This window comes from Suricata suricatta, chromosome 1 (assembly GCF_006229205.1).
Source record: "Suricata suricatta isolate VVHF042 chromosome 1, meerkat_22Aug2017_6uvM2_HiC, whole genome shotgun sequence".
Taxonomy (NCBI): Eukaryota; Metazoa; Chordata; class Mammalia; order Carnivora; family Herpestidae; genus Suricata; species Suricata suricatta.
In genome coordinates, this window is record NC_043700.1 from 162,853,716 (window position 1) to 162,876,644 (window position 22,929).

Genomic DNA, 22,929 nt, shown 5'->3' on the forward strand with positions numbered 1-22,929 from the left:
TGAGGGTTGAGATGGAAGGGGGAGGGGGGAAAAGAGGTGGTGGTGATGGAGGAGGGCACTTGTGGGGAAGAGCACTGGGTGTTGTATGGAAACCAATTTGACAATAAACTATTTTAAAAAAATGAAAAAAAAGAAAAATTAGTAAATAATAGTACATGTGACACTTGGATATGCAAACAAACAACCAAACCAGCAATAAAAACCAACATGAAGTGATGCACAAAAAAACAAACTTTGTGAAACAAGGTGTTGTGGGATCAAAAATTGACAAAATTTGCTTACATAACATTTGTCTGAATTCTTGAATTTTGCTTTTTAAAAAGCACAAGCTTTCAAAAAGTACATTTACATAGTAAATAACTATGTAAGAGAAATGGCCTGGGGCAATTTTTAGAAGTATTTCACAAATAATGCAAAGCTAGTAGGGATTGTCTCTATTCTCAATGTGTGAAAAGCCAAAGTAGACATAAATTACTATAGAGTTTATATATGCAACTTAGAGTTCTGCTGAACATTGTGAGGCAATGTTATGTCCCTCATGCTAATTATATTTCAACATCCTTGTTCTTTCTGCTTCATGTCGTTAACTAATTGTTTACTATAGGTTTACAGGAGAAGGAAAGAAGAAGAATTTTGTCTCCCACTTGTTGGGGACATTTGGCGGTGTCTGGAGACAATTTTGGTGTTAAAACCCTGGGGACAAGTTATTACTGTCATCTCGTGGGTAAAGGCCAGGGATACTGCTAAACATTCTTTCTACAAAGCACAGGAAAGCCCACCACAAAAAGAATTATTTGTCCCCAACTGTCAATAGTCCTGAGGTTGGGAAATCCTGTTACTATGTAAACAGTACATGTCTATGAAAGATAAACATTTAAAGCAGTGAAGTCAAAGTATCATGGAAGCTACTTTGTGGAGTAAGAAACTGAATGACTTGCCATCTTATGAGCAAACTCATCTTCCCCAATTTCTGGGCATGTTTACCCAGAGGCTCTAGATGTTCCCTTTCAAGGGGGAGAGGGACTTACAAATTTAAATTATTATGCATATTTATTGACTTAAAAGTAGAAAGAAAACAGACACTTTAAGTGTCTTTACTAATGTGAAACCTTGAGGTTTTGTCTGATCAGAGGGATGAGAGCAACAGGCCACACAGGCTGAAATCGGTCTCTGGGATTTTAAAAATTGAACTTGAAAGGGAGAAATCTTTCCTCTACAAAGGAGAGAATGATGCCAAACCCCGAGAAGAGACGGATGTGAGAGATCTGAGACAAAGGGCTTCTGACAGTGTCCTCATTACTGGGTCCATTCATCCCTGTGATTTGGTTACTGGGCCAGGAAATTGTTCATTTTTGCTTAAGTCAACTTGAATTAGGTTTCTGTCACTCACAACCAAAAAGCACTGAGTAATATACCAGTGGATTAATATAGGCAATATTTCAAGAATTACTAATAATGCAACAAAATATGAATTTTGAACTTGACCTTGGCTCTTTGATGACAAAGTTTAAGAAAGAAATCCTAAGTTACTCACTCGACAAACATTTCTACCTAGAATCCTAATATTCTGTGCTAGGTGCTAGAAACACAAAGACAAATAAAGAATAGCCTCTCCTTTCAAGAAGTTCTCAGCCTCCTTGGGGAGACAGAAGAATACCTTATGCTATGAGTGCCATGGTAGAAGCAAGCATGTCTTATTATGGGAGTCTTTAGAAGGAACACTAACCTTAACAGGTCAAGGGTAACGTAGAGGTGGTGACTGCCTAAACTGAGTCTTGAAGGACATTAGATGGGTAGAGAGTGCAAAGGGCATTCTCACTGGATAGAATACTAGTAAAGGCTGAGTGGGGAGGACTAGTAAGGTAAAACCAAGACACTGCTAGTAGTGCGTTACAAGGAGAATGGGGTGTGAGGGGTTGGCATTAGTGATGGAGATGGGAGAGTGGCCAGGAAGGAGAGTGAATGGAGGCCAGGGATGAAATATCTTGACACTAAATTAGGACTTTAGTCCCCAAAGCTTTGGGAGCCACTTAATGGATTTTATGCAAGGGAGCAACATGATGAATGTGGAAATAATCCCTCTGTGATAAAACAGGGATAATAATAGGTATCTGACAAGGTTGTTGCCAAAGTTATAGGTAAATTTAAAGCCATGATTATCACGCTTAGGGATGATCAGTCAAAATATGTACTCTCATTCTTTTCCAAATACTGTTCAAAACTCAGAATGGAACTTCCATTAGTAGGTATGATTATGACAAATCACGTGATTTTACCTGAGGCTTACACTCAATTTAAGGTAATCACCAAATTTGCAATAAAGTGGAAATTTAAATTCTAGGTCAGTCTCAGGACAAGCTAGGCCATTCAGGTTTCCTCCAAACCAGGACTATGCAGACTGAAAGGGAGTTTTCAGGATTATTCCGGCACTAGAAACTCCAATAGCCCCTATGAGATCTTTCCAATGTCTGAGGAGTGGAAAATAAAGTAATTATAACCACTTATAAATTTACTTTTATATTATGGGTTGTTTTTTTTTTTAACTCAGTAAGATGTGTTAACTTGGACTAAAAACTAATCCTCAGGAATACTTCTTCTGGGTCACAGATGGCATAGTAAGGAAGAAATACCTCATTGCAACATAAAATATCAAATTAATCTTTTTCACGTTAAAGGAAGAACAGAGAAGGAACAGTGGAAAAAATGAGTTCACCTCGGGCAACCGAGCCATTGCAAGATTTCTCTCTGGAGCTATATGTCACTGGGTTATGAAGCATATTTCACTTCCTGACTGATTTCACAGGATCTCTTACACTCCTTATTTAAGTCAGTGATTTAGAAATTTTAAAGAGATAGAAGAAATTATTTGGAAAACACAATAATTAAAAAAATGTAATCCCTTAATTTAAAACAATGAACTTCATTTCACTATTGGAGAGTGCTAATTTTGTATTAAAGGCAGAATTTATCTTAAGTTAGAGGAAAATGAAAAACATCTGGAAATATAGCATTTTATATGTTAAGGTTGTAAGCAACGTCTATTTGTTAGTTACAACTTTTCCTGTGTATTTCTTTTTATCAGAGCCAGTTTTTAAGGCCTTAAATTAACCACTAAATCATGTTTTTCATGAAAATTCCAATTGTTAACATTTTTCCAGCAAACTGAAAGCTCTTCAACAATTGAGAGGATGTTGCTTCATAAATAAGTTAAATAATCATATATGTGCATGTATTTAAAAAGACTATGTAAGAAACCAATAACAGTAATGGAGAGGGAGAGAGGAATTTAACTTTTTCCACTTTATAAACTTTGGTACAATCTGATGTTTCTTAATCTACAAAAGCATGTAGTATATATGAATGCTTAAGTTTTAATAATTTAAAGAACTAGATAAAAGGAATATTTTTCTGAGGCGCCCGGGTGGCTCAGTTGATTAAGCATCTGACTTTAGCTCAAGTCATGATCTCATGGTTTGTGAGTTCGAGCCCTGTGTTGGGCTCTGTGCTAACAGCTCAAAGCCTGGAGCCTGCTTCGGATTCTGTGTCTCCCTCTGTCTCTGCTCCTCCCCCACTTGTGCTCTGTCTCTCTCTCTCTTTCAAGAATAAATAAACATCAAAAAAACTTTTAAAAAAGGAACATTTTTCTAACTTATGTATGCATAATCTTCATAGTTAATAGCTGTAAGTTTTCTCCCCTTTAAGGTCTTATTTGCCAAATCACAGTATAACCTCACCTTAATGTACTATATACAACTCTAATAAAAAATTTGTAAATGATCTTCAAATCATAATGAAATCAGTTTACTGCAAAGGCAGATGTGACAGAACTATAGTATGACACACATATATAATAGCCCAGAGTATTAAGAAAGGAAAGAAGGGTGGACAGATATTTTTGTAAGTGCAAATTTAGACATGTAGTACTTTTATGTTCCTATACGTTTTTCTACCTCTATACATTTCACATTTGATTATTAAAAATCAAAATATTTCTCCTAGCACATCATGAAACACTATTAATAAAGTTTTTTTTCATTTTCAAAATGTAACAGGTGTCCAGAGTAATTTATTTTTCCCAAGGAAACTATTTGACTCAAAAAGTTTAACCTGATTCTAGATATTAGCCTCAATGTGAGGTCTCTTCAAAATTCCTTTTAAAAACATTCTGAATAAAAACATTTAGTGTTTTTAATTATGTTATAATTTATAAATTAATTTATTTAATCCCACTAAGGTTCAGTTTCTTCATCTTTAAATAGGGACACTAACAGGACCTAGTTCATGAAGTTATCACAGGATTAAATATGATAACGCATGCAGAATGCCCAATATAGTCTGTATACATAGTAAGCATCCAACCAATATTTGCTACTTTTTTGCTTACATTTTCACCATTGTTTTAGTAATTTTCAGATTTCCCAACATTAACTGTAGCTTTTAAAACATACTGAGTAGAGCATAGTCTTCCCAGGTTTTTATATTACTAGTTTAAGTGTAACTCTTAGAACAGTTAACCTCATCTTTTCTGCCATGTAACACAGATAAAACCACTGTGAAGCATATTTGTCTCAATTCCTGTATTTAATATGTATCAGTTAGCTAACCTGTATCTAGCTTATTATTGCTAGGTATCACTAAGAATAGCAATACGAACAACAAATATTTATTGGAAATGGTCATGCCTTAAAAGAATCCTGAAATGGTTGCGTATTGTCAGAAAAGCTTTCACCATTTAGATTTCTAAAGTACTGGTTTTTCATAGAATGAACGTAAACTAATATTCTCACACTCTAGACTCACAGATTTTGAGTTAAAACATTTTTAAAGTGTAACATTTAGGGAAAATAATCAGCTTAACCCATTACTAAGAGCTTAAATAAATAAAACATGACCTTAAATGGAAAATTTGAGGATAGAACTTGTGACACCAAAATTAGTTGAATTGATATCAATAAGGAGAATTATTTAAACAAAAGATACATTTCTTAGTGTTTCTCTTTAACTCCTGATCCTTACATTCTGATAGAACATGAAGACAGCTGTACAGTACCTTGATGAGGTTGTGTCCCACAGAGTAGACAGCTGCTAGGTTTCCCTTCTCTCCAGGTGCATGCATACCTGTCCCATACCCATGCCAAGCAACTAGATATGGATTATGAATTGTAATCCAGTATTTGACACGGTCCCCAAACGTCTGGAAACAGTAAGTGGCATAGTCATTGAAGATATCTATTATGGTTTCATTTTTCCATCCCCCATAGTCTTCTTGTAGGGCCAAAGGCAAGTCCCAATGATATAAAGTAACTATTGGTTCGATGTTTCTAAGTACTAGAGCATCGAGAAGAGTATTGTAATACTGGAGACCTTTTGCATTGGCAACTGCTGCTATTCCAGTGGGAAAAAGTCTTGGCCAGGAAATTGAAAACTGATAGAAAGAAACTCCGATAAAATCCAGGGCTGATAAGTCTTTTTCCAGAAAAATGTAACTGTCACTGGAACCATTCGTGCCGTTGACATCTTTAAGGTGTGTTTGGATAAAATGATCCCATATAGAGGGTCCTTTTCCATCTGTCTTCCAGTTCCCTTCCACTTGAAATGCTCCAGTCCCGACACCCCAAAGAAAGTTTTTAGGAAAAGTGTCATAGAGAAATAGCTGACTTTCATTTACCGGACTAATATGAGGATTTTTAGACCACACAGCTCTGCCGTCTCCAGAGAATCCGGTAACAGCTTGCAGGAGAATGAATGCTGACAGGATGGCAGATCTTTGCGGTCCCCCGGTGCACATTGTTTTCTGGCAGTGTATGTTTCTTTCATCGGTGCTGAAGAAAAATCCATTCATTCCCTGGAGATCCAGCCGCCCAGCCTGACTTCATTTGCCACGAACTGCTCGAACTGCTCGCCTGTCTTATCAACGCTTCAGTAAAAGCTTGTGATTGTAAAGCTCTGTCAATGATTAGCTTGAACTGTGAGATTTAGGATGGGCCACGGAGAGCAACGTAATTTGAGGGAGGTGGCTCTCCTACACTCCCCAACACATTTCCTTCTCTCTGACTATGGGAAAAATTATATGAAAACGCATCACTGACCGTACTTTGATTGTGTAACTAAAACATGTATAAGCAATGATTAAAAATGCCATGTTCTCTTGGTAGACTTTCATATTGACCCAAATCTTTTCTGAATGTTTTGAACATTATTGAATAAAGTATATACCTTTTCTAGTTTTATAGTTTTTGAGTGGTAATTTTATTATTTCATGTTTCAGGAGAGGCAATACAAATAAGGAGCATTTCTATAAGCCTGTAATGCAGAGCTAGAACATACAATAAGATATTACACTTCTACAAAAATTATAACACATTGAAGAATAATCTAATCAAATGCCACCTATTTTTTTAAAATTTTTAATTTATTTTTGATACAGAGAGAGACAGAGCATGAGAGGGGGAGGGGCAGAGAGAGAAGGAGACACAGAACCGGAAGCAGGCTCCAGGCTCTGAGCTAGCTGTTAGCACAGAGCCTGACGTGGGGCTCGAACCCACGAACGTGAGATCTGACCTGAGCCGAAGTTGGAGGCTTAACCGACTGAGCCACCCAGGTGCCCCTCAAATGCCACCTATTTTAAGAAATTTATAAAAATGTATTGATACATTTGAAAAAAGATGAATGAAGAAATATATAGCTCTTTCTAGGTGGAAAAGCTGAATACTTTCCAATTTAATTTATAAATTTAAATGTACTTTCAACCAAAATTTTCTAAACCCCAAATTTTACTTCAACAAAATTATTATAAAAGTTTGCTTGATGAATAAATAGGCAACAGTTACAAATAAAGAAAGAGAAAAAGAAAATAGTGAAGGCATAGACCACCTTTAGATATGAAAATATTTTTAAAAAGCACAACTTAAATAGCATGAATCTGGTATAGAAATATATAGAAAGAAAATACTGTACAGAATCCATAGCTTCCAGTTAACTTTTAAAAAATGCATTCTTTTAAATATTTGAAGTATCCCATAATAATGAAAGGTAGAGTGGTTAGCAATTTGGTCTCCGGAGTCAGACTGCCTGAGTTTCAATATAGCTGTGTGACTAGAAACAACTTATTTATCTTTTCTGCACTCCAGTTTCTTGTTACGTAAGAAAAGTCACAACACTAGTATCTACTGCTTGGATAAATGTGAGAATTAAATTAGTTAATACATGTAAAGCACTTAGAAGAGACACTGACACATAGTAAGTGCTCAATAAATATTTCTCTTATTGCTTTGTGAAAAGGAAGGATTATTCAGAAAGTGATGGTAAGATTTAGCATAATAGACACTATGTTCTGGCTCCTGCCCACATTTTAAACTTTATTTCTCTTCAGTTTACTACATGTAGTACCCTACCCTTCAGCCATATCAAATAACGTTTAGTAAGTTGGACACACGTTGAGCCCTCATATTCTGTGCCTTGGCATGCATGCTCTCTGCATAGGATGTGTTTCCCCCTTCATGTAGCTCATGTCTAGGTGTTCTTCAAAACTGCAGTACTTCCTTTGCAAAACTTTCTGGCTTTCCAGTTTGTTTTAACTTATTTATTTATTTAAATTTTAAAAATTACAGTTTATTAGTCCTCTTGTGAAAAATCAGCACAATCACTGCAGATAAAGTCACTGCTGAATCTTTACTCCTTCTGGGTCTGATCTCCTGCTCACTTTGGTCAGCACCAATGCCGGCCTTGGCAGTCCGCCTGACTTTCTTCATTCTATTCTTGTGTTTCCTTCATTGTTTCCTTGACTTCTGTTTTTCTCGTACAGGCCATGTCTTGCAAGTCTGCCTGGGTTCATTTTTGGAGGTGCAATCCAAGAAATACTAAATCATGCTGAAGCCAGCTGTCTTGCAGTCACCAAAATAGGCTCTGGATCCAAATACAAACATGACACCTGATGTCATCTGGTCTTGTACATTTTGGTTATTTTTTCCTCAAATTTCTGTCTTAGGTACTGTTGCATTCCCAGGGTGAAGTAGTCGATTGGTCATGAACTTCCTGGTCTGGATATTTACCATGTTTCTCATGATGGTGGTTGATCCTCAGGCAGCCAGAGAAGAAATAAGACTTTATTTGTTATAGATGTACCTCCTTGTTCCATGTTCCCATTGCAATCCATACCTTCTCTGTTATGACATTTATCACACAATAAATTTATCTATAACCTCTTTTTTTACTTTCTCTCTCACTGTCTCTCTTTTAAAAACAAGGACCATAACTGTTTGGTCTCTATAGAACATTTTGGGCCTAGTAGTCACTAGACCTGAGTGAATGTCCCTATAGTATGTATGCTTACATCTGTCACTGCATTTATCACATGATCCTGGGATGCTTTGTCTCTTCCCCCAGACAGGGAGAGTATCTTTTATCTAAATTTTTATCATCACTTATCTAAGCAAATGCTTAATCATTGTATATTGAGTGAATGGAGTTGATGGAATCAGTTCACTATTTCTAAACTATTTTTCTCAGATTTATTAAGATATAATTGAAATGTAACATTGTATTAGTTTAAGATGTACAGGAAAATGATTTATGTCTATATTGTGGACTAATTACTAAAAATAAAAATTTTAATTTACACCCTCACAAATATATTCGATTAAAAAATATATAGCTAGAAGAAAATGGAAGTAAATGTTAAATTACATAAATACAGTTTATACAATGATATTTATATACTTACATGTGAGGTTATATAAATAGTTTAATTATAATTAAAATAAATGAAAAAAATTGAAAGACAAATAACAAACTTGGAAAATATTAGAGTAAATCTAGAAGGCAAACGGCCAACTTTTTATTATATAAGTAATACAGTCAAATCATTAAGAAAATACTCTAAATTAGACAAATGGTCAAACAACATGAATAAAAAATATGAAAAATGAAGAAATGCAACTGAATAACTAATTTAAAAAAATTACATGGCCAGTCATTAAAAACACATACAAGAGTAACTCCACGAGATCCTGGTTGGCTCAGTTGGAAGAGCGTGTGACTCTTGATCTCCGGGTTATAAGTAAAAGCCCCATTTTGGGTGTAGAGATCACTTAACAATATAATCTTTACGGGCACCTGGCTGGCTCAGCCAGTTAAGCATCTGACTTGGGCTCAGGTCATGATCTCACAGTTTGTGCCTGGATCATCTGTCTCCCTCTCTCTGCCCTGAGTGCTCTCTCTCTCCCTCATCCTCTCAAAAATAAATAAACATTAAAAAAATAAAATTAAATAAAATAAAATCTCTAAGGGTGCCTGGGTGGCTCATTTGGTTAAGTTAGCTTTTTTAAAGTTAAAAAAATTTTTTTAAATCTTGAAACAAAACTCCAAAATATTTTATTAAATTAGCAAAAAGAAAACTAAGTTATAAAAATCAGTTAATGAGATTGTAACTGATTAGAGTATGATTTTGTACAATACTTACAGAAAATAATTTTTTTAAGTTTATTTATTTATTTTGAGAGAGACAGAGATAGCACAAGTGGGGGAGGGGCAGAGAGAGAGGCAGAGAGAGAATCCCAAATAGGCTCTGCAGTGTCAGCACGGAGCCTGACATGGGATTCAAACTCACGAAAACGTGAGATCATGACCTGAGTTGAAGTTGAAAGTCAGGGGTGCCTGGGTGGCTCAGTGGGTTAAGTGTCCAGTTTTGGCTTAGGTCATGACATCATGGTTTGTAGGTTTGAGCCCCATGTCGGGCTCTGTGCTGACAGCTAGCTCAGAGCCTAGAGACTGTCTTCGAATTCTGTGTCTCCTGTTCTCTCTGACCTTCTCCTGCTTGTGCTCTCTCTCTCTCTCTCTCTCTCTCTCTCAAAAATAAATAATGAAAAAAAATTTTTTAATTAAAGAAAAGAAACTAAAAGTCGGACGCTTAACCCACTGAACCACCCAAAAAACAATTTTTAATATACAATTAACCTTAGATATTTTCATATTTTTAAATTCAATAATACCAGAAATTAATAAAAATCAGAAATATATCATAATAAATTAATACTAAATACATAAAATGCTGTGTATGCAAATATATTATAGCAGTATTACTTATGTTTGTGCAACATGCATTTTTGACTCAAAATAAATAAATAATCTGAAAAAAAGGAGTGTTTTATGGTTTGTTTCCCTCTCTCTCCCCTTTTTCTACCTTTCCCATATGTTCATCTGTTTTGTTTCTTAAATTCCCTATATGTAGTTAAAGCATATGATATTTGTCTTTCTCTGGTTGCCTTATTTCACATAGCATAATACACTCTAGCTCCATCCATGTCATCACAAATGGTAGGGTTCATTCTTTTTGATGGCTGAGTAATATTTCATTGAATATACATGCCACATCTTCTTTATCCATTCATCAGTTGATGAACATTTGGACTTTTTCCATAGTTTGGCTACTGTTGACAACACTGCTATAAACTTCTGGGTACATGTGCCCCTTTGAATCTGTGTTTTTATAGTCTTTGAGTAAATACCTAGTCATGAAAATTGCTGTGTCATAGGGTAATTCTATTTTTAACTTTTTTAAAAACTTTTTTTAATGTTTTATTTATTTTGATACAAAGAGAGACAGAGCATGAGAGAGGGAGGGGCAGAGAGAGAGAAGGAAACACAGAACCAGAAGCAGGCTCCAGGCTCTGAGCTAGCTGTCAGCACAGAGCCTGACGCGGGGCTCAAACCCACGAACGTGAGATCTGACCTGAGCCAAAGTCAGAGGCTTAACCGACTGAGCCACCCAGGCGCCCTATTTTTAACTTTTTGAGGAAGCTCCATATTGTTTGCTGGAGTGGCTGTACCAGTTTGCATTCCCACCAACAGTGTAAGAGGTTTCCCCTCCACATCCTCACCAACATCTGTTGTTTCCTGTGTTGTTCATTTTATACATTCTGACAGGTATAAGATGGTATTTCATTGTGGTTTTGATTTGTATTTCCTTGATGATAAATGATGCTGAGCATTTTTCATGTGCCTGTTAGCCATCTGTATGTCTTCTTTGGAAAAATGTGTATTTCATTCTTCTTTCCATTTTTTAACTAGATTATTTGCTTTTTGGGTGTTGAATTTTCATAGATTTTGGATACTAATCTTTTTTTTAATTTTTTTAATGTTTTATTTATTTTTGATACAGAGAGAGACAGAGCATGAGAGAGGGAGGCGCAGAGAGAGAAGGAGACACAGAACTGGAAACAGGCTCCAGGTTCTGAGCTAGCTGTTAGCACAGAGCCTGACGTGGGGCTCGAACCCACAAACGTGAGATCTGACCTGAGCTGAAGACGGAGGCCTAACCGACTGAGCCACCCAGGCGCCCCTGGATACTAATCTTTTATCAGTTATGTCATTTGCAAATATCTTCTCCCATTCCGTAAGCTGCCTTTTAGTTTTGTTGATTGTGTCCTCAACTGTGCAGAAGATTTTTATCTTTTTAATAAATGTTTATTTATTTTTGAGAGAGACAGAATATAAGTGGGGGAGGGGCAGAAAGAGATGGAGATACAGAATTTGAAGGAGGCTTCAGGTTCTGAGCCATCAGTACAGAGCCTGATGTGGGGCTCAAACTCCCAAACCATGAGATCATGACCTGAGCTGAAGTCAGATGCTTAAGCAACTGAGCCACCCAGGTGCCCCCAGAAGCTTCTTATCTTGATTAAGTCCCAATAGTTCATTTTTGCTTTTGCTTCCCTTCACTCTGACAATGTGTCTAGTAAGAAGTTACTTGGGCCAAGGTCAAAGAGGTTGATGCCTGTGTTCTTCTCTAGTACTTTGAAGGTCTCCTGTCTCACATTTAGGTCTTTTATCCATTTTTAATTTATTTTTGTGTATGGTGTGAGAAAGTGGTCCAGTTTCATTCTTCTGCATGTTACCATCCAGTTTCCCCAACACCATTTGTAAAAGAGACTGTCTTTTTTTCACTGGATGTTCTTTCCTACTCTGTCAAAGATTAGTTGGCCATGTAGTTGCGGGTCCATTTCTGAGTTTTCTGTTCAGTTCCATTAATCTATGTGTCTGTTTTTGTGCCAGTGCCATACTGTCTTGATGACTACAGCTTTGTAATATAGCTTGACATCAAGAATTGTGATGTCTCCAGTTTTGCTTTTATTTTTCAGGATTGCTTTGGATATTTGGGGTCTTTTGTGGTTCCATACAAATTTTAGCATTGCTTGTTTTAGCTCTGTGATAAATACTATTGGTATTTTGATAGGGATTGCATTAAACGTGTAAATTGCTCTAGATTGTATAGACATTTTAATAAAATTTTTCTTCCAATCCATGAGCATGGAATGCTTTTTCATTTCCTTGTGTCCTCTTCAATTTCTTTCATTAGTGTTCTATAGTTTTCAGAATACAGATTGTTTACCTCTTTGATTAATTTTATTCCTGGGTATCTAATTGTTTTGGGTGCAATTGCAAATGGGATTGATTCCTTGATTTCTTTTTCTGCTACTTCATTATTGGTATAAAGAAATGCAACAGAGTTTCTGTATGTTGATTTTATATCTTGTGACTTTGCTGAATTCATGTGTTAGTTCTACCAATTTTTTGGTGTAGTCTTTTGAGTTTTCTACATATAGTATCATGTTGGCTGCAAATAGTTTGACTTCTTCCTTGCAAATTTGGATGCCTTTTATTTCTTTTTGTTGTTTAATTGCTGAGGCTAAGACTTTCAGTAGTATGTTAAATAATAATGGTGAGAGTGAACATCCCTGTCTTGTTCCAGACTGTAGAGGAAGAGCTCTTAGATTTTCCTTATTGAGGGTGATATTAGTTGTGGGTCTTTCATATATTGCTTTTATAAAGTTGAGGTATATTCAATGATTTATTTAAAGGTAAGTTGAACTCATGACTCTGAGATTTAAAGTCACAATTGAGCTAGCCAGGTGAAGCTTAATTTTTTATTTTTAATTAAAAAACAAAAGGATAAAAGGAAAAAAATTAGTCAATATTAGACATAAAAGTTTATTTATGAGAAACTCTACTTTCCTGCAAAGATTAAGAACAAACCAAGGATGTCTACTTCAACACTTGTACCCAACGTCATACTAGAAGTTCAAGCTAATGTAATAAGACAAGAAAGGGAGGTAAAAAGTATAAAAATTGGGAAGTAAAAAATAAAAGTTTTTGTTTATAGATGATGATGATTGTCTATGTAGAAAATCCCAAAGAATCAATAAAAGAAATCCTGGAAATAAGAAGCAACTATAGCAAGGTTGCAGAATATAGGTTTATATATATATATATATAACTTTATATTGTTTTTTAAAGTTTATATTTAAAATTTTTTTTAATGTTTTATTTATTTTTAATACAGAGAGAGACAGAGCATGAGAGGGGGAGGGGCAGAGAGAGAAGGAGACACAGAACCAGAAGCAGGCTCCAGGCTCTGAGCTAGCTGTCAGCACAGAGCCTGACGTGGGGCTCGAACCCACGAACGTGAGATCTGACCTGAGCCGAAGCCGGAGGCTTAACCGACTGAGCCACCCAGGCGCCCCTAAAGTTTATATTTTAATTCCAGTTAGTGAATATACAGTATTATATTAGTTTCAGGTGTTCAATATAGTAATTCAACAGTTCCATACATCACCCTGCACTCATCACAACAAGTGCACTTTTTTTGGGTAAATTTTTTTAATGTTTATTTATTATTGATACAGAGAGAAACAGAGCATGAATGGGGGAAGACAGAGAGGGAGTGAGACACAGAATCCAAAGACAGGCTCCAGGCTCTGAGTTGTCAGCACAGAGCCCACGCGGGGCTGGAACCCACAAACTGTGAGATCATGACCTGAACCGAAGTCAGATGCTTGACCAACTGAGCCACCCAGGTGCCCCACAAGTGCACTCCTTAATCCCATCACCTGTTTAACCCATCCCTTCACCACTTCCCTTCTGGTAACCATCAGATTGTTCTCTATAATTGAGTAGAGGTTAATATCTAAAAGTCAATTGCTTTATTATTTACCAGAAATGAACCATTGGATTTGGAATTTAAAAGACAATACTGTTGGGGTGCCTGGGTGGCTCAGCTGGTTAAGCATCCAACTTCAGCTCAGGTTATGATGTAATGGTTCATGGTTTCGAGCCCCGTATTGAGCTCTGTGTTGACAGCTCAGAGCCTGGAGCCTGCTTTGGGTTCTGTATCTCCCTCTCTTTTTGCCCCTTCCCTGCTTCTGCTCTGTCTCTCTCCCTCTCAAAAATAAATAAACATTTAAAAATTTTTTAAAAAGAAAATGCTAAAAAAGAGTGACAATACTATTTACATTAGGACAAAAAATTACATACTTAGATATAAATCTAACAAGATATGTACAAGATCTATATGAGGAAAACTATAAAACGCTGATGGAACACATCAAAGAAAATCTAAATAAATGGAGAAATATTCCATATACATAGACAGGAAAATTAAATATTATCAAGATGATGTGGGTTCTCTGTAATGTGATCTACGGATTCAATGTAATCCCAATAAAAATCTTAGTCAGTTATTTTCTAGATATTGATGAATTGATTCTAAAGTTTATATGGAAAGGAAAAGACCCAGAAAAGCCAATATGATATTGAGGAACTGATAATCTAAGGACTGATGGCACCCGACCTCAAGACTTTAAAGCTACAATAGTCAAGACAGTGTGATATTGGCAAAAGAACAGACACGTAGAACAACTGAATAGACTAGAAAGCCCAGAAATACACCTGCATAAAAATAATCAATTGATCTTTGACAAAGGAGCAAAGGCAATTTAAGGGAGAAAGGATAGCCTTTTCAACAGATAGCGCTGGAACAATTAGACGTTCACATGCAAAATTCACATTCACAAGGAACAGACTATACACACTATATACACAAAAATTAACTTACTGTGAATCATAGACTTAAGCTCATAGTGGATCATAAAATGCAAAATTATGAAACTCCAGAAGATAGCATAGAAGAAAATCTAGGAGACCTTGGGTTTGGTGATGACTTCTTAGTCAAAATCACGACCCAAAAAAGAAAAACAAAGGTAAGTTGAACTTTTTTTTTTTTAATATTTTTTAAAATTTATTTTTGATAGAGAGAGAGAGACAGAGCATGAGAGGGGGAGGGGCAGAGAGAGAAGGAAACACAGAACCAGAAGCAGCTCCAGGCTCTGAGCTAGCCGTCAGCACAGAGCCCGACGCGGGGCTCGAACCCACGAACGTGAGATCTGACCTGAGCCGAAGCCGGAGGCTTAACCGACTGAGCCACCCAGGCGCCCCTGAACTTCTTTTTTAAAAAATTCTGCCTTGCAAAAGACTTTTAAGAGAATGAAAAAAACAAGCCATAGACTAGGAGAAAATACCTACAAAACAGATACATATCAGATAAAGGACTGGTATACACAATGTATAAAGAACTCTTTTTTTAATGTTTTTTAAAATTTTATATTTATTTTTGAGAGACAGCATGAGCAGGGGAGGGTCAGAGAGAGAGGGAGGTACAGAATCTGAAGCAGGCTCCAGGCTCTGAGCTAGCTGTCAGCAAAAAGCCCAACGCGGGGCTCGAACCCATGAACCATGAGATCATGACCTGAGCTGAAGCCAGATGCTTAACTGGCTGAGCCACCCAGGCACCTCCAAAGCACTCTTAAAACTCAAGAACAACAACAGAGATGCCTGGGTGGCTCAGCTGGTTGAGCATCCAACTTCGGCTCAGGTCATAATCTCCCAGTTAGTGAGTTCGAAACCCACATCAGGCTCTGTGCTGACCTGGAGCCTGCTTTGGATTTAGTGTCTTCCTCTCTCAGCCTCTCCCCTACTCATGCTCTGTCCATCTTTCTCTCAAAAATAAATAAACATTAAAAAAATAAAAAAAAAGAACAACGAAGCAATTAGAAAATAGGCACCATATCTGACAAGCATCTCAGCAAAGAAGACAGACGCATTTGAAAAAATACTCCACATCATATATCATGAGTGAATTGCAAATTAAAACAACAGTGATATATTATTACATACCTATTAGAATGGTCAAAATCCAAAACACTGATCACACCAAATGCTGGTAAGGATGTGAAGCAACAGGCACTCTTATTTATTGTTAGTGGGAATGCAAAATGCTACATACACTTGGAAGAGGTTGGACGTGTCTTATAAAATTGCTTATAAGTTTCTTACAAAACGTACTCTTACCACACTGTCTAGTAATTACAACCTTTGGTATTTCCCTAAATGAGTTAAAAACTTGTTGTCCTTACAAAAATCTCAACATAAATGTTTGTAGTGCCTTTATTCATAATTGCCAAAGCTAGGAAGCAACCAACATGTCCTTTAATAGGTGAATGGATAAACAAAAATGTGATACATCCATACAATGAAATAGTATTTAGCAATAAAAAGGAGTGACCTATCAAGCCAGGAAAAGACATGGAGAAGACTTAAGTGCATATCACTAAATGAAAGAAGAGAATCTGAAATGGCTACATACTGTATGGTTCCAACTATATGACAATCTGGAAGCAGCAAAAGGGAAACTATAAGATCCGTGGGACTGGGTTGAGGGAAGATGAATGAGTGAGCCACAGGGTATTTTTAGGGCAATGAAACTATTTTTCTGTAGAATACTGTAATGGTGGATCCATTTATCAAAAGCCATAGAATGCACAACACAAAGAATGAATGTTAATATATGCTATGAACTTTAGTTAATAATGTGTCCATATTGGCTTATTAATTGTAACAAGTGTACCACATGGATGCAAGATGTTAAAAACAGGGGAAGTTGGGGCTGGGGGAGGAAGTGAAGGGGTGTATGGGAACTCTGCAGCTATAATTTCTCAAGAAAGAGTCTATTAATTAAAAAAATTATTGACAAAGGCTAAGTTTGAAATGTATACTGAATATTTGTTTGCTAGTGACAAGTAATTTATCATCAAACGATTTCCTATTTCATATGAGAAAACAAAGGAATTAGAGAATTGTCAGGGCAAGTGCAGTCAGCTGGTTAAACCAGAACATGAGTAGATAACAATAACATAACTCCACACCTATTAGGATGGCTACTATGAAAAAGAAGAGACACCAGGAATTAACAAGCATTGGAGAATATGTAGAGAAATTGGAGCCTTTGTGTATTGTTGGTCAGAGTGTAAAAGGGTGCAGATACTGTGGAAGAAGACAGTGTAGCAATTCCTCAAAAAAGTAAACATATAATTACCGTGTGATCCAGCAATTCCACTTCTGGGTATATACTACAAAAATTGAAAGCAGGGATTCCAACAGGTATTTGTACACCTATATTCATGGTAGCATTATTCATAGGAGCCACAAGGTAAAAACAATCCAAACTACCATCAACAGATAAATGGATAAGCAAAATGTGCCATATATGTATATATATACATATATATGTATATATATGTATATATATATATATATATATACACACACACTGTATTACTCAGCCTTAAAAAGGAATTAAATTCTAACATGTGCTGCTACAACATGGATTAACTTTGAAGACAGAATTAAATAAGCCAGATGCAAAAGACAAGTATTATACAATTATACACCCACCAGATACCTGTAATATTCAAACTTGTATAGACACAGAAAATAGAATGTAGTTTCCAGGGCTGGGGAGGGGGGTGAATGAGGAGCTATCATTTAATAGATACAGAGTTTCAATTTGGGAAGATGAAAAAGTTCTGGAAATGGATTACATTACATTCAACAATGTGAATATAATTAATGCCATGGAAGTATAAACCTAAAAATGGCTAAATGGTAAATTTTATGTATGTATATTTTACCACAATAAAACATTCTTTTTGAAAGAGTGAATGAGGAAAAATAGGAAGTAACCTTTGTGATGACAATGACTTAATACTGAAGCTTAAAGAATTCTCAAATATTTATGAAAATAGGTCATAAATTTATAAAATATTTACCACGATTTAATGAATCAGAATAGGGGTTTCATTTTTCCTGAACAATTATCAAATATTTTTGGATATTTTACTCATAAAAGGGCCCATATTAAGTCCTAGGAGAGAATATATATGTTCCTGCCCCCCAAAAGAGTTTACAGCTTAGAAAAAACATAATAAAAACCATAAAATGTCTAAGAATTCAAAATAATATCTCCCAGGTGCCAACTAAATGGGATAGACATATATACTCTAGGAATTATGTATTCAAAAAATTACTTCATAACGTTTAATACAAATGACAAAATTTTACAGTAGGGAGTGTCCTTAGAAATCATCTTGTTTAGCCCTTTATTTTACAAATAAGGGTTTTAAAACTAAGATAGTAGAGGCCAGAATTCATCATTCATTTATTCATTTCAAAAATCTTTACTGTGGGGCACCTGGCTGGCTCAGTAGGTTAAGCGTCCGACTTCAGCTCAGGTTATGATCTTGCGGTTCGTGAGTTCGAGCCCCGCGTCTGGTTCTTGCTGACCGCTAGCTCAGAGCCTGGAACCTGTCTTTGATTCTGTGTCTCCCTCTCTCTCTGACCCTCCCATGCTGATGCTCTCTCTCTCTCAAAAAATAAATAAAACATTTTTTTAAAACCCCAAAAATCTTTATTGAGTATCTCCTATGGATCACTCTGTTGGAGGCTGGAATTTAAAAATGAAGATGTTGGCAAGAAAGTGGTGGGAATGTACATTGGCAGAGCCACTGTGAAAAACTGTGTAGAGTCCTCAAAAAATTAAAAGTAGAACTACCATATGATCCAGTAATTCCACTACTGGATATTTACCCAAAGAAAACAAAAACACTAATTTAAAAAGATACATATACCCCCGTGTTTATTGCAGATTGTTTATAAGACCCAAGATTTGAATGCAACCCACGTATCCATCAATAGGTGAATGGCTAAAGATGTGATATATATGCATAAATATACACACATATATGTGCATATATATGTGTGTAATAGACTATTACTCATTTAAAAAGGATGAGATCTTTGCCATTTGTGAAAACATGGATGGATCTAGAGGGTATTATGCTGAGTGAAAGAAGTCAGAGAAAGACGAATACCATACGATTTCACTTATAAGTGGAATCTAAAAAACAAAATAAATGAATAAACAAACCAAAAAGCAAAAATAGTCCTATAAAAACTGAGAACAAACTGGAGGTTGCTAGAGGAAAGGAGATGGGGTCTGGGGAAAATGAGTGAAGGGGAGTGGGAGATACGGGCTTTCATTTGTGGGGTGAAAAAGTCACAGGGGTAAAAGTACGGCGTAGGGAATACAGTCGGTGTAACAGCACCGTGTAGTGACAGCTGGTAGCTACACTTGTGGTAAGCGTAGCATAATGTATAAACTTGTCGAATTCCTATGTTGTACACCTGACACTAAAGTAACATTGTAGGTCAGCTCTACTTCATTTAAAAAGTAAAAGTAGAGGCACCTGGGTGGCTCAGTGGGTTAGGCAGCCAACTCTTGATTTCAGCTCAGGTCATGGTCTTACTGATTATGAAATCAAGCCTTGCATCAGGCTCTGTGCTGACAGTGCAGAGCCTGCTGGGGACCCTCCCCCCCCTTTCTGCCCCTCCCCTACTCTCTTTCTCTCAAAATAAATGAATAAACTTAAAAAAATTGAAGATATTATAATATTCACATCTCTTATACAAAAACAGGATGGACGTTTAATCCAAAGAGACACGTCTGTGCATACATGCATGCATGTGTGTAGGTGGAAGGTTGGAGTAGAGGTGCCTGAAAACTCTGAGTTAGTTCCTAAACAATGAAGAATGATGAGATATTAGCCAGAAGAGAGAAAGAGGGAGGGAGGCTATCCCATGTAGGTGCGGTAGAATATTGGAAGTCGAGAGATGAAAAGGTTTGGCAAGTAGTTCAGGACATCCAGGTTTTAAGAGATAGTGGAGAATAGCAAGAAATAATTTGCAGAGAGTGGCAGAAGCCATGCATAAAGGACTTTTTTAGCCATGTTACTGGAATTTATGTATTTATGTATTTATTTTTAAGTAGGCTTCACACCCGGTGTGGAGCCCAATATGGGGCTTGAACTTATAATCCTGAGATCAAGATCTGGGCTAAGATCAAGAGTTGGAAGCTTAACTGACTGAGCCAACCAGACACCCCAAGTTATTAGAATTTAGATTCTATTTTTTGTGAGAGATAGGTAGCCATTGAAAATCTGTTAAGCAAGTATATAAGTTAGGGTAAACTTTACAAATAGACTCCAAAATATAAAGTCAAGGCCCAAATAGAAGGTCATTTGTCACACATTTGTCTGATGAAGGAAGTCCCAGGTTTCAGGTGGTTCATCTCCACAGTGATTAAGAGACTTGAGGTGCTTATATCTGTAGTTCTTTTACTCCCTAAGGCCTCCAGGAGTCTCCCTCCCTGACCTCGGCATTTGGAGTGGAAATCCTCTGAAAAGCTTTGGCCTGGAAGTAAGCACATAATTTCAGAAATGTCTTCAAGGTGCATCCATGTTGTGGCATGTGTCAGAATACAATTCCTTTTGAAGGCTGAATAATATTTCATAATATGTATATACCATATTTTTGGTCTATTTATCTGTAGATGAATATTTAAATTTCTACCTTTTGGCTGTTGTAAATAGTGCTGCTATGAACATAAAGTGTGTAAGTATCAGTTGGAGTCCCTGCTTTTGACGTGTATACCCAAAAGTGAAACTGATGGATCATATGGTAATTCTATATTTAATTTTTTGAGGTATTGCCACACTGTTTCCCACAACCTCCATTTTTGTTGTGCATCAGAATCACTTCTTGAGTTTTAAAAAATATACATGCTCAGTCTCCACTTCTGGGCACTGATAGGTAGATTGGAGGAGACACCTGACTTCTGTTTCTTTTTAGAATTCATATTTTTAAAATACTAGAAACAAATTAGTAAGGGGTGGTTTTAAAAAATCTTTATTTACTTTAAAAATTCAGGTATAATTAACATACAGGGTTATATTAGTTGCAGGTGTACAGTAGAACGATTTGACAATTCATTACCTTACTCAGTGCTCATGAGAAGTGCCCTCTGAATCCCTCCCCTATTTCACCCCTCCCCCACCCCCCTTCTGGCAACCACCAGTTTGTTCTCTTTGTTAAGAATATGGTTTTTCATTTGTCTCTTTTTTCCTTTGCTCATTTGTTTTGCCTCTTAGATTCCACATATGCCTGGAATCATATGGTATTTGTTTTTCTCTGAGCGATTTCATTAGGATTTTACCTTCCGGATCCGTTTAAATTGTTGCAAACACAATATCTCATTCTTTTTTTTTTTTTTTACTTTTTTATTTTTATTATATACTACACCGATACACTGCAAACCTTCTAGAAAGGGCAGGTGAGCAGAACTGAGTTATTCTTCATCAGTCAGGAAAAGGCCACGTTAATCGATATTCTCCAAACCCTTTGACACATAGTGACGAGTAACTCCAGAGATGCGCCTATCTCTTTGCATCAGACTCCACTGATACGGATAATGGGCAACCCTTTTTTCCTTGCCCCAGTTACAGAACCTGTGGATGTGCGCGGTGGCAATGCCGGGGATGACCAAGCACACGGCCATGACGCTGATCCCGGGCAGGATCTCGAACCACATCGCAGCACGCCCGCCAGGGCTCATTCTTTTTCTTTTTAATTTTTTATTTTTTAAGTCATTCTTTTTTATGGCCGAGCAATATTACACTGTGTGTGTGTGCGTGTGTGTGTGTGTGTGTGTGTGTGTACCACAACTTCTTTATCCATTCATCTATAGATAGACATTTGAGATGCTCCCATATTTTGGCTATTATAAATAATGTTACAATGAACTTAGGGGTGTATATATCTTTTCTTTTCTTTCTTTAAAAGAATTTTTTTTTATTTTATTTATTTTTGAGACAGAGAGATTCAGAGCATGAGCAGGGAGGAGCAAAGAGAGAGGGAGGCACAGAATCTAATGCAGGCTCCAGGCTCTGAGCTGTCAGCACAGAGCCTGACGCGGGGCGCAAACCCACGAACGTGAGATCATGACCTGAGCCGAAGTCAGAGGCTTAACTGACTGAGCCACCCGAGAGCCCCTATCTTTTCAAGTTAATGTTTATTTTTTAATTTTGGAGACAGAGAGATAGTGTGAGCAGAGGAGAGGGGCAGAAGGAGAGAGAATCTTAAGCAGGCTTCATGCTCATTGTGGATCCTGATGCAGGGCTTGATCTTAAGACCTGAGCCAAAATTAGATGCTCAACTAACTGAGCCACCCAGGTGCTGTTCCAATTAGTGTTTTTGTATTCTTTGGGTAAATAACCAATAGTGGGATTACCGGATCATGTGGTAATTCTGTTTTTAACTTTTTAAGAAACTTCATGCTGTTTTCTGCAGTGGCTGCTCCAGTGCACATTCACACCAACAGTGCATGAGCTTTCCTTTTTTCTCCACATCCTCACCAACACTTGTTGTTTCTTGTGTTTCTGATTTTAGCCATTCTGACAGGTATGAAGTGATATTTCATTGTGATTTTTGTTTCAATTTTCCTGATGATGAGTGATGTTGAGCACTTTCCATGCATCTGTTGACCATCTCTATTTCTTCTTTGGAAAATGTCTGTTCATGTCTTCTGCCTATTTTAGTTGAAATATTTGTGGGTATTTTTGGTGATGAGATATATACATGTTTTATGTATTTGGAATATTGTTAAGAGTAAAAATAAGAGAATATTGAGCAAAATGTTGAGGTTCCCCTAGTTAACATTCAGAGTGTATCCTTATACACACACACCCCACACTCCACATACATTTTTCATACTTTTAAAAAACATAAATGTAATCACACACCATACACAGTGTTCTACAACATGCTCTATTCTCTTAATAATTTATTGTGAAGATATTTCAATGTCAGTATATGTATGTATGTCAAATTCAATCTTTTGGAATAGATGCATAATATTCCATGGCATCA

At 36.6% G+C, this 22,929-nt stretch overlaps 1 protein-coding gene and 1 pseudogene across 1 annotated transcript in view; both read right to left on the reverse strand.

Annotated features, from left to right (window-relative positions):
• Window positions 1-5,876, reverse strand: part of KLB (klotho beta) — a 38,242-nt gene extending 32,366 nt beyond the window's left edge. Inside the window, 2 exon segments of the mRNA XM_029947221.1 lie at window positions 5,051-5,830; window positions 5,832-5,876. Of these exon segments, the coding sequence (XP_029803081.1) occupies window positions 5,051-5,830; window positions 5,832-5,876 (825 nt within the window).
• Window positions 5,877-21,309: 15,433 nt separating this feature from the next.
• LOC115285709 lies at window positions 21,310-21,604 on the reverse strand (annotated as a pseudogene).
• Between the last annotated feature and the right edge of the window lie 1,325 nt (window positions 21,605-22,929).